Below are 17,690 nucleotides of genomic sequence, written 5' to 3'. Positions count from 1 at the left end.
ATTCCATTCTCTGATCCATCAAGCCCTTCCGAATGAAATGGCATTCGCTGCAGAAAGCGCTGCGCAACTAGCCGCATTCAAAGAGGTGTGCACCACAAAGTCTCCCGCTAAAGAGGTTTGATTGGCCAGCCGTACTGTCTCCGGAAAAGAACAACTGTTCTGAATCAAACAAATATAGACCAACACTGGAACCATGAGTAACAAAAGGTACATAGACCAAACACCCTGTGGTGAGGTCTATAACACAATTACATAGGACACTCCTATGCGTGGTGGACAATACTCCAAAAAATTTATTTTGCTTGTTTTTATTGTGAATCAAAGTAGCCAGGGGTCCATTGCTGTGGCAACCCGTGCGGGGCTAAAGAAAGGCAGAAAGCTGTACTCAATGCCGCAAGACGGAACGAGTCAGATTGTTTGACAGTCCGTGGTATGTGTAAAAGATGATCCATCGGGCAGGGATACCGGTAGGTATACCATAGTAAAGCTGCTAGGTAGCAAAGTGTGCGGCTGCATCCAGCAGGTGAGGAAAAAAACCATGTCTTGAGTTTCTGCCGTCATTGAACGTGCAGAGATAAAAAGATGAACCCTCAATCAGCCATCCTCTTAACAGGGAGGTGGAGAGGGATCATCCGCCTCTATGCATCATCCATTAAATAGTGGCGATGCAGAGGGGGATTGCTCGGACGTCAAAAGGAGGGCGTCTGTACCTCTACGGAGATCAAGTCCCCTGGAGGACCGGGGTTGACATCAGGCCCGGCTGTAGCAGAGTCTACGTGGAGGCGACACTCCATGTGTTCATTTGATGATGGTGTGAGGAGATCGGTGTCCTTTGAAGGACCCGTCGCCCTTAAAAAAACAGTTAAACCAGGGATGGCATCTGGTGTCGCTTGAAGAAGCGTCTGTTTCTAGAGCAAGTCCATTTGCGATTGTTCATGGTGGGGGCGGAACCCTGGACTTCTATGCTGTAAAAACACCAGTGTTTACCACTGCACTACCATGGTGCTCGCCAGGGAATCAATTATCTGGAAGCTCCCTCTCCAGGAAAATGGCAAATGCACTACTAAAGAGTTTATCTCCATTTGGAGTCCTTGTCAATCCACAGAGACTGGATGATGGTCTAAATAGGCGAATCCAGCTTGTGCTGAGGCTTTGGAGAGTCCAGATCCAAGGTCACCTCTGATTCGGATGCAGAGTCTAGCTCTAAGCAAATCATTGGTGAGGGAGATCAAGAAATGAAGCTCCCGTTCTCTAGACGCCTGTGCGTTTCTAGAATACTTGCAGCGCCTGCTAGCCGATGGCTCCAATGTAGGAGAGGATCCATGTGTATTGGTCCTGCGAGCACTACGAACCACAGCGGGTTCACATAGGGATACAATTTCTTGGTCAGAGAAGCCATGGATTGCAGCAGTTACGAAGCTACTCAGAGGAACAAGGTACTCTGGGAAAAAACTGGGATCAGCGGCGGCGGAGGGCTCCTGCGCTAATTTGAAGTAGGTACTCTGGGAAGGTGACCAGCTTCGGGCTGGTTATGTGTCTTTCAGACCAGGGTATACTTCCGGATGTACACAGCTGGTGTCCGGAAGCGGCAGGAGGATGAATATGGCCGCCGAGAACATGCTGTGTTCTCGTCTTGAACGAGAAGCGCCTGAATAGGGCGCGGAGCCATAAGGCGCAACCTAGTATGGGCGGAGGCTCCGAGTTGCGGCCTACACGAACCCAAAGGCTAAATTTTTGGTGGCGGCCGGCGCCGAGCAGGAAAAACAACCCGTCGCTGCAAAAAAAGTAAAGGGAGAAAACGTTGGTTGCGCAGAGCCCTCCAGCCGCTAGATTCTCGGCACTCACCTAGGAAGCTGCCGCAAGGCCGAGTATGCAGATCTGTTCAGCAGGTCAGGGAAGTTAGAAGAGGTCCTCTGCTGTCGCTGCTGTTTGGATGGTGCAGGGATAAAGAGGAACCCTCAATCCATCGTCCCTTTAGCAGGGAGGTGGAGAGGTACCATCCGCCTCCTTGTGCCATCCGCTTTCAACAGTGGTGATGCAGTGGGGTCAGTTTGGACGCCATATAGAGGGGCCTCTGTACATCCAAAGGGTTAATCACCTAGGATGGGACAGGGCTGAATGTTCGGCAATAGGCCTGGCTGGGGAAGAGGATACATGGAGGTCGACACTCCATGTGCTCGTCCGTTCAGGGTGTGGGGAGATCTGTGCCCTTGAAGGGGCCCGTCGCCCCTAAGAATCAGCTCAGGCATGGCATCCCACGTCGCAGGAGAGGATACGGAGAGGCGACACTCTCCGTGCTCGCCTGTTGATGGTTCGGGGAGATCGGAACCTTGAAAGGATCCGTCGCCCCTTCGTTGTAGAAGGTAAAATCAAAAATGTAAAAGGTAAAAATAAAATAATAAAGAGTTTTGGGTCTGAATAGCAGACCCTTCCGTGTGCCTCCTACGGACACTAAGCAAGAACTGGTTAGCCGAGAGCCAGCAGGAGGGTGTATACTGCAGAGGAGGAGCTAACTTTCTTTGTATCTCTTAGTGTCAGCCTCCTAGTGGCAGCAGCATACACCCACGGTCTGTGTCCCCCAATGAGGGGAAGGAGAAATGGCCATTGTTAGTAACTGACTGAGGACAAGATAAAGTTTCGCCCAGTAGAAAGAACAAATTGATGATAAAATCTCAGTTTTAGGCTATGTGCACACAGTGCGTTTTTGAGGCGTTTTTCTCCACGGAAATGAGCCAAAAACACCATGGATCCTTATACAAGCTAATTCAATGACATTCCTGAAGTGTTGTGCACATGATCTGTAAATTGCCTTTGAGTATTTGCAGTGCATTTTTTTCTGCAGCATGTCAATTCTTTGTTTTTTTTTGCAGCGTTTTTCACCCATTGACTTCAATTGAATCAGTCAAAATCAGCAGCAAAAACGCAGGTATAGAAATGGTTGCGGATTTGCTGAGTTTTTGTTTTGCGTTTAACCAGCTTTCTATGGTGTTTCCTACGCTGTCATCTGTGTGACAGCATGGGAAACACCAGCATGACCCTGTAGCTGTGACCCACAACGGTGATCACAGTAACATCATGTGCTGCTGATGGGAGTAGTATCATCTGCTGGTAACTGTGCTCACCATTATAATAAAAAAAAAAAGTTAAATAATTACATACACATAAAAATAAAAACCCATTAAACTCACCTAACACCAAATCCCCAATGCCCATGTGTCCTAGAAATAATGTAAAATGGTAAACCAACATATACTCACCTCTCCACCGTAGTCAACGCAATCCCAAGTGTCCCATGGCGATCTCACATGTAGATCAGTCACATTAAAAGAACGTGCACACATAGCCTTAAGGATTTACCATTAATTGTTCAGACTAGATAATTTTGTTTTCTTTTAAAGCTTAATGATTTAACTACTATACTATGTTTAAAAATCTGAAAAAGGGCATGTATAGTGTTGCATTACAAAATAAAATTGATACACGTACAGTTGTGTGAAAAACGCAATAATCAAATTAAGGCAATAACAATAAGTCGATACACGTGGGGTTTTTCCTCTCCCTTCTTTGACCAGATTGTGCACCCGGGGGCTGTTTATTATGGTGTGATAAGTATACATACTGCCTCTTGTTTAGGTATACAGCGTTATTGCCTTCATTTGATTATGGTTTGATTAGTTTCAGGGGGTCTTATGCTGCTATATTGCTGCTCTCCCTTGTACCTACTGTCTTATTTAACCATTCTAGTGGCTAAATCCGTTCAATAACATGGATGCATGGTAATTTAACCCCTTAACCCCTTAATAACAGCCAATACGCCTTTTAACTGACCTTACATATAAGAGAATAGCCTCCCCATACAGGTGACAATCCAGTAGCTGTCAGCTGTCAACTTTCTGCATCAGCCACGATCAGTGTTTGCACCGTCCAAATCTATTTAACCCCTTAGATGCTGCTGTAAATAGTGACTACATCACTATAAATGGTTAACAGAGTGTGGGGGCTTCCTATTTATCCCAATTGGTGCCCTCAGATCATGATTGTGTGGTCCTGATGTTTGCCATGGCAATTCATGACCAAATAGCGGCCTTAAGGTACCGTCACACTGAAACGACGCTGCAGCGATACAACGATGCCGATCGCTGCAGCGTCGCTGTTTCGTCGCTGTGTGGTCACTGGAGAGCTGTCACACAGACAGCTCTCCAGCGACCCCGAAGTCCCCTGGTAACCAGGGTAAACATCGGGTTACTAAGCGCAGGGCCGCGCTTAGTAACCCGATGTTTACCCTGGTTACCAGCGTAAACGTAAAAAAAACAAACACTACATACTTACATTCCGTGTCTGTCCCCCGGCCCTGCGCTTAGTAACCCGACGTTTACCCTGGTTACCAGTGAAGACATCGCTGAATCGACGTCACACACGCCGATTCAGCGATGTCAGCGACGAAATAAAGTTTCAGACGATCTGCTACGACGTACGATTCTCAGCGGGGTCCCTGATCGCAGGAGCGTGTCAGACACAGCGAGAGCGTAACGATCGTGCTGTCCTAGCGATCAAAGTGCCACTGTGTGACGGTACCCTTAGAGTCTGATTGCTGTAGTAATCTGTTCAGAAGAGGCATTTAGGTGGTAAAAATAAACATTTTCATTTCATGTCATGCCACATTGCATTAATTCCTGAAAATCACCTGAAGGGTTAATAAACTACCTGACAGCAGTTTTTGATATGTCAGGGGGTGCTGTTTTTAAAATGGTATCACGTTTGGGGGTTTCCCAACATATGAGACCCCTAAAGTCACTTCAAACATGGATAGGTCCCTAAAAAAATAAATTTAGTAAATTTCCTTGAAAAAATGAAAAATTGCTGCTACAATTTTAAACCTCCTAAAATGCTAAAAAAAATAAAGTAACATTGTATAAATGATGCTGATGTAAAGCAGATATGTGGGAAATGATATTTATTAATGGTTTGATGTGGTATGACTATCTGGATTAAAGGGATAATCATTCAAATGTTGAAAATTGCTAATTTTTTAACATTTTTCTCAAATTTTTGATATTTTTTATAAATAAACACAAAACATATTGACCTAAATTTAACATTATCATAAAGTATAATATGTCACGAAAAAACAGTCTCAAAATCACTGGGATTTGTTGAAGCGTTCCAGAGTTATTATTACATAAAGTGACACTGGTCAGATTTCAAAAATTTGGCTCCGTCACTAAGGGGTTAAAGGGACTCTGTCACCTGAATTTGGAGGGAACAATTTTCAGCCATAGAGGCGGGGTTTTCGGGTGTTTGATTAACCCTTTCCTTACCTGCTGGCTGCAATATTGGATTGAAGTTCATTCTCTGTCCTCCATAGTACACGCCTGCTCAAGGCAACATTGCAACATTCACCATTTGATTATAATGGCTCCCACTGTGATTTGCTGGAGTCCCAAAGCATTAGAAATGGCTTTATAACCCTTTTTCAGACTGATCGATCTCAATTACTTTTTTTCTCATTTGTTCCAGAATTTCTCTGGATCACGGCATGATGTCTATGAGGATTTTCTGGTCTACTTCAGTTTGTCAGAGGCTCTCAGAGCTCAGAGGCTCCTTCTTCAGGCAAGATTACAAATACATTAAATTAGTAAGAAAAAGGCACAACATTTAGGTCATGTGCACACGTTCAGTATTTTTCGCGTTTTTTTTGCTATAAAAACGCGAAAAAAACGCTCACATATGCCTCCTATTAATTACAGTGTATTCCGCATTTCTAGTGAAAATGTTGCTTTTTTTTCCCGCAAAAAAATCGCATTGCGGAAAAAAAAGCAACATGTTCATTAAAAATGCGGAATTGTGGGGATTCCACACACCTAGGAATGCATTGATCTGCTTACTTTCCACATGGGGCTGTGCACACCATGCGGGAAGTAAGCAGATTATGTGCGGTTGGTACCCAGGGTGGAGGAGAGGAGACTCTCCTCCACGGACTGGGCACCATAGAATTAGTAAAAAAAAAGAAAGAATTAAAATAAAAAATAGTCATATACTTACCCTCTGATGGCCCCGGTGTCTTCCCGCCTCTCAGCGGTGCATGCTGCCGCTTCTGTTCCTATAGATGGTCTGTGTGAAGGACTTGCGATGACGTCGCGGTCCTGTGATTGGTCACGTGACCGCGACGTCATCGAAGGTCCTGCGCACACACACCATCTATAGGAATGGACGCCGCTGAGGAGATCGGCTGTCTGCAGGGTGAGTAGAACCATTTTTTTTATTTTTTTTTATTATTTTTAAACATTCTATCTTTTACTATAGATGCGGCATAGGCTGCATCTATAGTAAAAAGTTGGTCACACTTGTAAAACACTATGTTTGACAAGTGTGACCAACCTGTCAGTCAGTTTTCCAAGTGATGCTACAGATCGCTTGGAAAACTTTAGCATTCTGCAAGCTAATTACGCTTGCAAAATGCTAAGAAAACGCGAAAAAAACGCGAAAAAAAATGTGGATTTCTTGCAGAAAATTTCCGGTTTTCTTCAGGAAATTTCTGCAAGAAATCCTGACGTGTGCACATACCCTTAACCCCTTAATCCCATATGACTTACTATCCCGTCCAGGTGACCTGGGACTTAATTCCCAGTGACGGGATAGTACGTCATATGCGATCGGCCGCACTCACGGGGGGAGCGCGGCCGAGTGTCAGCTGCCTATCGCAGCTGACATCCGGCACTATGTGCCAGGAGCGGTCACGGACCGCTCCCGGCACATTAACCCCCGGCACACCGCGATCAAAGATGATCGCGGTGTGCCGGCGGTGCAGGGAAGCATCGCGCAGGGAGGGGGCTCCCTGCGTGCTTCCCTGAGACGATCGGTACACGGTGATGTACTCACCGTGTACCGAGCGTCTTCTCCCTGCAGTCCCCGGATCCAAAATGGCCGCGGGGCTGCATCCGGGTCCTGCAGGGAGCACTTCCGGGTCAGGATCAGGCTGCAGCTGCAGCTCTAATCCTGCCCGGCTGTTTGTCAGATCACCGATCTGATAGAGTGCTGTGCACACTGTCAGATCGGTGATCTGTGATGTCCCCCCCTGGGACAAAGTGAAAAAGTAAAAAAAAAAATTTCCACACATGTAAAAAAAAAAAAAAAAAAAATTCCTAAATAAAGAAAAAAAAAATTATTATTCCCATAAATACATTTCTTTATCTAACAAAAAAACAATAAAAGTACACATATTTAGTATCGCCGCGTCCGTAACGACCCAACCTATAAAACTGGCCTAACCCCTTCAGTGAACACCATAAGAAAAAAAAAAAAAAAAACGAGCCAAAAAACAACGCTTTATTATCATAACGCTGAACAAAAAGTAGAATAACACGCGATCAAAAAGACGGATATAAATAACCATGGTACCTCTGAAAACGTTATCTTGTCCCGCAAAAAACGAGCCGCCATATAGCATCATAACCAAAAAAACAAAAAAGTTATAGTCCTCAGAATAAAGCGATGCCAAAATAATTATTTTTTCTATAAAATAGCTTTTATCGTATAAAAGCGCCAAAACATAAAAAAAATGATATAAATGAGGTATCGCTGTAATCGTACTGACCCGAAGAATAAAACTGCATCATCAATTTTACCAAACGCAGAACGGTATAAACGCCTCCCCCAAAAGAAATTCATGAATAGCTGGTTTTTGGTCATTCTGCCTCACAAAAATCGGAATTAAAAGCGATCAAAAAATGTCACGTGTCCGAAAATGTAACCGATAAAAACGTCAACTCGTCCCGCAAAAAACAAGACCTCACATGACTCTGTGGACCAAAATATGGAAAAATTATAGGTCTCAAAATGTGGAGACGCAAAAACTTTTTTGCTATAAAAAGCGTCTTTTAGTGTGTGACGGCTGCCAATCATAAAAATCCGATATAAAAAACTCTATAAAAGTAAATCAAACCCCCCTTCATCACCCCCTTAGTTAGGCTAGGTTCACATTGCGTTAAAGGGTTAACGCTAACGGACAGCGTTGCACGGCGAAAATGTCACAATTAACGCCGTGCAACGGGTCCGTTAGCACACCCATTGACAGCAATGTGATTTTCGGGTGTAGCGCATCGCTAGAGCGTGCCATTTTCAGCTCGCGCTAGCAAGGTGCCTGTACTTTTGTGGCGCGCCTCGGACGCTGCTTGCAGCGTCCGCGGCGCGCCCGAGGTCCGATCCCTGATCTTCCAGAGCGGGGACGTTAACGCGACCACTAAACACGACACCTAAAAAGACATTGCGTTAGCGCAATCCGCTAGCGCTAAACGGATTTCCCTAACGCAATGTGAACCTAGCCATAGGGAAAAATAATAAAATTAAAAAAAATTTATTTATTTCCATTTTCCCATTAGGGCTAGGGTTAGGGCTAGGGTTTGGATTACATTTACGGTTGGGATTAGGGTTGGGATTAGAATTAGGGGTGTGTCAGGGTTAGGTGTGTGGTTAGGGTTACAGTTGGGATTAGGGTTAGGGGTGCGTTTGGATTAGGGTTTCATTTATAATTGGGGGGTTTCCACTGTTTAGGCACATCAGGGGCTCTCCAAACGCGACATGGCGTCCGATCTCAATTCCAGCCAATTCTGCATTGAAAAAGTAAAACAGTGCTCCTTCACTTCCGAGCTCTCCCGTGCGCCCAAACAGGGGTTTACCCCAACATATGGGGTATCATCGTACTCGAGACAAATTGGACAACAACTTTTTGGGTCCAAGTTCTCTTGTTATCCTTGGGAAAATAAAAATTTGGGGGGCTAAAAATCATTTTTGTGGGAAAAAAAAAAGGATTTTTCATTTTCACGGCTCTGCGTTGTAAACTGTAGTGAAACACTTGGGGGTTCAAAGTTTTCACAACACATCTAGATAAGTTCCGTGGGAGGTCTAGTTTCCAATATGAGGTCACTTGTATGGGGTTTGTACTGTTTGGGTACATCAGGGGCTCTGCAAATGCAACGTGACGCCTGCAGACCAATCCATCTTAGTCTGCATTCCAAATGGCGCTCCTTCCCTTCCGAGCTCTGCCATGCTCCCAAACAGTGGTTCCCCCCCACATATGGGGTATCAGCGTACTCAGGACAAATTGGACAACAACTTTTGGGGTCCAATTTATTCTGTTACCCTTGTAAAAATACAAAGCTGGGGGCTAAAAAAAAATCATTTTTGTGAAAAAAAAAAAAAGAATTTTTATTTTCACGGCTCTGCGTTATAAACTGTAGTGAAACACTTAGGGGTTCAAAGTTCTCACAACACATCTAGATGAGTTCCTTGGGAGGTCTAGTTTCTAATATGGGGTCACTTGTGGGGGGTTTGTACTGTTTGCGTACATCAGGGGCTCTGCAAATGCAACGTGACTCCTGCAGACCAATCCATCTAAGTCTGCATTCCAAATGGCGCTCCTTCCCTTCCGAGCTCTGCCATGCGCCCAAACAGTGGTTCCCCCCCACATATTGGGTATCAGCGTACTCAGGACAAATTGGACAACAACTTTTGGGGTCCAATTTATCCTGTTACCCTTGTGAAAATACAAAACTGGGGGCTAAAAAATAATTTTTGCGAGAAAAAAAAAATTATTTTAACGGCTCTGCGTTATAAACTGTAGTGAAACACTTGGGGGTTCAAAGCTCTCAAAACACATCTAGATAAGTTCCTTAGGGGGTCTAGTTTCCAAAATGGTGTCACTTGTGGGGGGTTTTAATGTTTAGGCACATCAGGGGCTCTCCAAACCAACATGGCGTCCCATCTTAATTCCAGTCAATTTTGCATTGAAAAGTCAAATGGCGCTCCTTCCCTTCCGAGCTCTGCTATGCGCCCAAAAAGTGGTTTACCCCCACATATGGGGTATCGTCGCACTCAGGACAAATTGCACAACAACTTTTGTGGTCTAATTTCTTCTCTTACCCTTGGGAAAATAAAAAATTGGTGGCGAAAAGATCATTTTTGTGAAAAAATATGATTTTTTATTTTTACGGCTCTGCATTATAAACTTCTGTGAAGCACTTGTTGGGTCAAAGTGCTCACCACACATCTAGATAAGTTCCTTAAGGGGTCTACTTTCCAAAATGGTGTCACTTGTGGGGATTTCAATGTTTAGGCACATCAGGGGCTCTCCAAACGCAACATGGCATCCCATCTCAATTCCAGTCAATTTTGCATTGAAAAGTAAAATGGCGCTCCTTCCCTTCCGAGCTCTGCCATACGCCCAAACAATGGTTTACACCCATATATGGGGTATCAGCGTACTCAGGACAAATTGGACAACAATTTTTAAGGTCCAATTTCTTCTCTTACTTTTGGAAAAATAAAAAATTGGGGGCGAAAAGATCATTTTTGTGAAAAAATATGATTTTTTATTTTAACGGCTCTGCATTATAAACTTCTGTGAAGCAATTGGTGGGTCAAAGTGGTCACCACACATCTAGATAAGTTCCTTAGGGTGTCTACTTTCCAAAATGGTGTCACTTGTGGGGGGTTTCAATGTTTAGGCACATGAGGGGCTCTCCAAACGCAACATGGCGTCCCATCTCAATTCCTGTCAATTTTGCATTGAAAAGTCAAATGGCGCTCCTTTCCTTCCGAGCTCTGCCATGCGCCCAAACAGTGGTTTACCCCCACATATGGGGTATCAGCGTACTCAGTACAGATTGTACAACAACGTTTGGCATCCATTTTATCCTGTTACCCTTGGTAAAATAAAACAAATTGGAGCTGAAATAAATTTTGTGTGAAAAAAAGTTAAATATTATTCATTTTTATTTAAACATTCCAAAAATTCCTGTGAAACCCCTGAAGGGTTAATAAACTTCTTGAATGTGGTTTTGAGCACCTTGAGGGGTGCAGTTTTTAGAATGGTGTCACACTTGGGTATTTTCTATCATATAGACCCCTCAAAATGACTTCAAATGAGATGTGGTCCCTAAAAAAAAAATGGTGTTGTAAAAATGAGAAATTGCTGGTCAACTTTTAACCCTTATAACTCCCTAACAAAAAAAAAATTTGGTTCCAAAATTGTGCTGATGTAAAGTAGACATGTGGGAAATGTTACTTATTAAGTATTTTGCGTGACATATCTCTGTGATTTAAGGGCATAAAAATTTAAAGTTGGAAAATTGCGAAATTTTCTAAATTTTCGCCAAATTTCCGTTTTTTTCACAAATAAACGCAAGTTATATCGAATAAATGTTACCACTAAAATGAAGTACAATATGTCACGAGAAAACAATGTCAGAATCGCCAAGATCCGTTGAAGCGTACCAGAGTTATAACCTCATAAAGGGACAGTGGCAGAATTGTAAAAATTGGCCAGGTCATTAACGTGCAAACCACCCTCGGGGCTTAAGGGGTTAAGGGATACTACAGTACGACATTTGTTCATAAGGTGGGGGGATGATGCCTCCTAAAGAGAAGTCAAGGAAATCAAATTAAATGCCTAATTTAATTTCCTTGGCTTATCTTTAGGAGGCATCACCCTTCCTATCTCATGAACAAACCTCCTACTGTAGTATCCATTAAATGTTGCCCCTTTTTCTTACTCATTTATTTGTAATCCTGCCTGAAGAAGTAGCCTCTGTGCTCTGAAAGCTTGCAAACATACGGTACATTATTTTCTGGTTAGCCAATAAAGGTATCACTCCAAGAATACTTTTGTCATCATTGGGCAGAAACGTATTCACATGGACTCCTCTAAAAAAAAAATTAATTATCTTGTGACATATCAATTTAAAGCCTGCACTGTTATAAACAAAACAGTTCCTCTCCTGTTTCTTATTTCTAATCCGATAAGGTAAAATAATGTATCATTCAAGCCCAAAACTTTAGAAATCTATAAAAGATTAAAAGATAAAAATTGAAAGTAGCACTAAAAAACAACAACAAAAAAAATAAACTGAAGACATAGCGAAAAAAAAACAGATTTGGATCTCTTAACATGGAATGCCATATAGCACAAGTGAACGTTACCTCCGTATCAACCACGACATTGTACAGCCGACCACCAGCCACCACTTCTAATGCTGTTGCAGTAGAAACATCTTTCACAGAGATAAGTGAAGCTATGAGACCCTTCACACGGCTTTTATCCCAATTCTTTTCTGGGTCCCTTTGAAGACAAAGATAGTACAGTGCAATAAACATTGAACTTGGCAAAAAGGTATGGTCAGTCTTGTGATAATACTAATATGACTTCAACATATTCTTTTTTGGAATCAAAAGTTCTTTTTTTATTGAATTTAAATTGAAGATACAATGAGACCCCCTTCCCCACAATACCTACTAAATATATATCCATGTATGTAAAAACAGAAAAATACCAATTTTCCTCTATAAAGTATATATTGCCTATTTTTCCAATATGTCCCAAACATAGTTTTTTCCAGGTTGAGCAGGGCACCACAAAGAACAGAGAGCATCCATACATTAATAAGAACAACGCAAATAGTTAGCCATCCCAAGTAGTAGATCACCCTCAAGTCACACAAATGTTACGACGCCAGACCCAGCATCTGGTCTTATCGGTGCAGTCAGGACCCGATGCATCTAAATGTAGTGATCATATGTCATTACATTTCTTCACTGCTCCTCTTTAGACAAATATTCCTCTCCATTGTACTTAACTAGTTCACTCCATTTATAAACTCCCTCAATGTAGGGACAGATTTTTTTCAACCAGTACTGCACTATAAGCTTTCTGGCCATGTATAACATCCTCGCCATGACCAATTTAACGGGTTAGAAACTGGCAGATCATCAACATAACCCTAAATACACAGTGACATAACTTGAAAAAAAAAAAAAAACGTAGGTCCATCAAGGTCAACTGTTTTCTATACGCTTTCTATTGTGATTACAATGTCATTTGTTGTGAGAAAAGCATCCAGCCCCTGTCTATATATGTATATATATATTATATATATATCTCATGTCACTGAATTAAATATTCCAGTTGTAAATCTTTATTCATTATATAATGGAATGCGTTGAGAACAGTAAAACATAAAAATGATCAATGTAAATCACAACTAATATCCCATGGCGGTCTGGAGTTGGAATGATGCTCAAAATCAAAGTGCAAAATCAAATTGCAGGCTGTTCCAACTTCAGTGGAAATGCCTCAAGACAAGGAAATGATGCTCAGTGTGTGTGGCCTCCACGTGCCTGTATGACCTCCCTACAACACCTGGGCATTATCCTAACGAGGCGACGGATGGTCTCCTGAGGGATCTCCTCCCAGACCTGAACTAAAGCATCCGCCAACTCCTGGACAGTCTGTGGTGCAACGTGATGTTGGTGGATGGAGCGAGACATGATGTCCCAGATGTGCTCAATCGGATTCAGGTCTGGGGAAGGGGCGGGCCAGTCCATACCTTCAATGCTTTCATCTTGCAGGAACTGCTGACACTTCAGCCACATGAGGTCTGGCATTGTCCTGCATTAGGAGGAACCCAGGGCCAACCGCACCAGCATATAGTCTCGCAAGGGGTCTGAGGATCTCATCTCAGTACCTAATGGCAGTCAGGCTACCTCTGGCGAGCACATGGAGGGCAGTGCGGCCCTCTAAAGAAATGCCACCCCACCCCACACATGTTGCAGGCAGCAGATCGCTCTCTTCAGACTGTCACATGTGCTCAGCGTGAACCTGCTTTCATCTGTGAAGAGCACAGGGCGCCAGTGGCGAATTTGCCAATCCTGGTGTTCTGTGGCAAATGTCAAGCGTCCTGCACAGTGTTGGGCTGTGAGCTCACGCCATCCTCATGGAGTCGGTTTCTAACTGTTTGTGCAGACACATGCACATTTGTGGCCTGCTGGAGGTCATTTTGCAGGGCTCTGGCAATGCTCCTCCTTGCACAAAGGCTGAGGTAGCGGTCCTGCTGCTGGGTTGTTGCCCTCCTGCGGCCCCTCCACATCTTCTGGTGTACTGGCCTGTCTCTTGGTACCGCCTCCAGCCTCTGGACACTATGCTGACAGACACAGCAAACCTTCTTGCCACAGCTCGCATTGATGTGCCATCCTGGATGAGCTGCACAACTTGAACCACTTGTGTGGGTTGTAGAGTCCATCTCATGCTACCACGAGTGTGAAAGCACAACCAACATTCAAAAGTGACCAAAACATCAGCCAGAAAGCATTGGTACGGAGATGTGGTCTGTGGTCCCCACCTGCAGAACCACTCCTTTATTGAGTGTGTCTTGATAATTAACAATAATTTCCATCTGTTGTCTATTCCGTTTGTCTATTTCCATGCGACACATTCATTCCTGCACTGAGTGAGTCAAAGGTCCTCATGAGTTTATACTCACAGACTCTTCTTTCTGAGATTTGAAATTACCTTTTAAAACAAGTAATTTCATGTCCATGATGCTATGACCGGTGATACAAAAGTATTTTGCTACCAGTAGGTCCATTCTTTTTTCCTCTTATTGTGTGGCGATGAGAATTCATCCTTGTTCTAAGTTTTTGCCCTCTCTCCCCCACAAACAGACCCCCAGTTGGAAATTTAGTACAAATAATTAAATACACCAAATTAGATGTGATGCAGCTGAAAGTACCTGGGATCTTGTAGTCCTGATGCGAGTTGAGGATCTTTATCTTGTCCGTGGTCATTATAAATGGACAAGTTTTACATTTTATTCTGGTTGCAAGGAAAGGTTCATGCAGCTGTTGTAGAGGACAGGAAGCGTCTGACAATGATGCTTCTTAAATTTGGGGGCTGCCTAAAACACAGTAGTGGGGGGTCTGGAAAAATGGATTGTAATTGGGCATCTTTTTGTAGTAAAGGTTGTAATTTCCCGTTCCCAGACCTGAATCCGATTGAGCACATATGGGACATCATGTCTCGCTCCATCCACCAACGTCACGTTGCACCACAGACTGTCCAGGAGTTGGAGGATGCTTTAGCCCAGGTCTGGAAGGAGATCCTTCAGGAGACCATCCGCCACCTCATTAGGAGCATGCCCAGGTGTTGTACAGTAGGGAGGTCATACAGGCACGTGAAGGCAACACACGATACTGATTATCTTTTCCTTGTCATGAGGCATTTCCACTGAAGTTGGATCAGCCTGTAATTTGATTTTCCACTATGATTTTGAGTATCATTCTAAATCCAAACCTCCATGGAACATTCATTTTGATTTACATTGATAATTGTTATGTTTTATTGTTCTGAACACATTCCACTATGAATGCAATGAATAAAAATTTGCAACTGGAATATTTCATTCAGAGATATCTAGGATGTGGTATTTTAGTGTTCCCTTTACTTATTTTTTTTTTTTAAATGACCTGTGGAGGTATCAAGTAGTTCTTGTGTTATTGCAGAGTTAGCGGGTAATAAATATACTGTATATACACAGACACACACACACACATACATACCCCCTACCCATCCCTGGTACGGTCACTGCTAACTCGACCAAGATCTACTCTCTGCCACCACAAATCGTTTATATAGGCTGACTGGACGCCGGATTTCTGGTAGCGCATGGCTTCAGGGGTGCAATTTACAGAACAAAAGGAACAGAACTAATGCATTTGATATTTAATCCAGAACGATAGGCAGGGTTTTTAAAAAAATATACAAAAGATTTTACAAAGGGGACAAAAACAATACAGCATATACAATTACATAAAAAACATGATAAACAAAAACTTACTAAACCTATCGTCACAGCAATGGCTTCAGATTTATGGAGGGAGGCACTCCAGGAAAACATACAGCACTGATAGTGAACTGTGCCTCCAAGTACTGACAACGCCCAAAATTTGTCATTTGCCTTTTATTAGCTGTTAAGTTCCATCCACACACCTCCCCTTGATGACTCCTTACAGAGTTGGTCATGGCTTCAGTTTAAAAAATTAAGAGATTCCAGACGATATCTTTGCTCCTGAGAGTTGCAGATTCGCTATATCAACGTCATAATTTTTATCATGATTTTATCTTTACATAGAGAATAAAGGTACCGTTACACTAAACGATTTACCAACGATCACGACCAGCGATACGACCTGGCCGTGATCGTTGGTAAGTCGTTGTGTGGTCGCTGGGGAGCTGTCACACAGACAGCTCTCTCCAGCGACCAACGATCCGGGGAAAGACTTCGGCATCGTTGAAACTGTCTTCAATGATGCCGAAGTCCCCGGGTAACCAGGGTAAACATTGGGTTACTAAGCGCAGGGCCGCGCTTAGTAACCCGATATTTACCCTGGTTACCATTGTAAAAGTAAAAAAAAAAAAAAAAAAAAAAACCCCAAAACAGTACATACATTCTGATGTCTGTCACGTCCCCCGGCGTCCACAGGGTTAAAACTGCTTTCGGCAGGAGCGCTGCTAATGCACGCGCTGCTGCCGAGAGCTTCCCTCCACTGACTGTCAGTGCCGGCCGTAAAGCAGAGCACAGCGGTGACATCACTGCTCTGCTCTGCTTTACGGCCGGCACTGACAGTCAGTGGAGGTATGCTCTCGGCCGGAGCGCGTGCATTAGCAGCGCTCCTGCCGAAAGCAGTTTTAACCCTGTGGACGCCGGGGGACGTGACAGACATCAGAATCTGAGTATGGTTTTTTTTTTTACAATGGTAACCAGGGTAAATATCGGGTTACTAAGCGCGGCCCTGCGCTTAGTAACCCGATGTTTACCCTGGTTACAGGTGAACACATCGCGATCTAGCGATGACAGCGGGGTGATCAGCGACCAAAAAAAGGCCCTGATCATTCCCCACGACCAACGATCTCCCAGCAGGGGCCTGATCGTTGGTCGCTGTCATACATAAAGATATCGTTAGCGGGATCGTTGCTACATCACAAAAAAGCGTGACGTTGCAACGATATCCTTAACGATATCGTTATGTGTGAAGGTACCTTAAATATTACAAGTTGTAGTCTCATCTATCAGGCCCTAATTCAGTTGAAAGGATTCTGGTTGTTACTCAGCAACATGAAACCATGCTTTGCATTCCCCACTTCAGCCCATTACTTGTTTCTGGTAAGCAAACAAAGATTCCAGATCTTTAGGTTTTTCAAAGTCTTATCCAGGGTTGTAAATCCATTCCTGATGCAGGGCCTCATCTGCTAGCCATTAGAAGTTTCCTTGGTTACCCAATTCCAAAAGAGCTGTATAGACTGCAGGGGGTGGTTGGGGGGGTTGTTGGTTTGCGTGGCCTGCACCAGGCAGTTCCTAGTGCCACAATATCGGTTTTCATTTAGTCTGAAAATAGTGGGCGTTGCAAGCTGTTTCTGGCTGCAAGCCCCCTGAAATCTGTCTGTATTTAGTCCAAGAATAGGGACTCTATATTAATAGCGCTCTATTAATAGAATTCATGTCAACAAGTAGAATACACACGCTGTGATCCTCCGCTGTACTATCCATGACAGTGCATAGTATATAGTGCCATGTGTCAGGCTGGCAGCAGAGACAGGGCACCGCAATTAGCTGATTAAGGCCATAACGCAATGGCCCAATTATCAAACTGAAAAGAGACATTTATCTGGGGGCTGTTAGCTAAAACAGCCTGCAGCAGGCCATGCCCCCTGTTCCTTTCAGAGAAACAGCAATTACCAGAAGACTGCCTGACAGTAGGGAGCTGCACACTGGTGTGTTATGTACCATCCCAGACAGTAGAGGGGGCGTGTCCGGATGAGGAGCTGAGCAGGCGCAGGCAGCGCAGGCTCTGTGCTTCCAGGG

At 43.7% G+C, this 17,690-nt stretch overlaps 1 protein-coding gene across 2 annotated transcripts in view; it reads right to left on the bottom strand.

Annotated features, from left to right (window-relative positions):
• SMC2 (structural maintenance of chromosomes 2) overlaps positions 1 to 17,690 on the bottom strand; it is a 157,243-nt gene that overhangs the window by 65,152 nt on the left and 74,401 nt on the right. For both annotated transcript variants that reach the window (XM_069766939.1, XM_069766949.1), the window contains one exon: positions 11,977 to 12,115. In XM_069766939.1, coding sequence (XP_069623040.1) covers positions 11,977 to 12,115 — 139 coding nt within the window. The remainder of the gene's footprint in view (positions 1 to 11,976; positions 12,116 to 17,690) is intronic.

This window comes from Ranitomeya imitator, chromosome 1 (assembly GCF_032444005.1).
Source record: "Ranitomeya imitator isolate aRanImi1 chromosome 1, aRanImi1.pri, whole genome shotgun sequence".
In the NCBI taxonomy this organism is placed as follows: domain Eukaryota; kingdom Metazoa; phylum Chordata; class Amphibia; order Anura; family Dendrobatidae; genus Ranitomeya; species Ranitomeya imitator.
The sequence above is the reverse complement of the archived record's forward strand: the minus strand, read 5'-3'. Positions and strand labels throughout refer to the sequence as shown.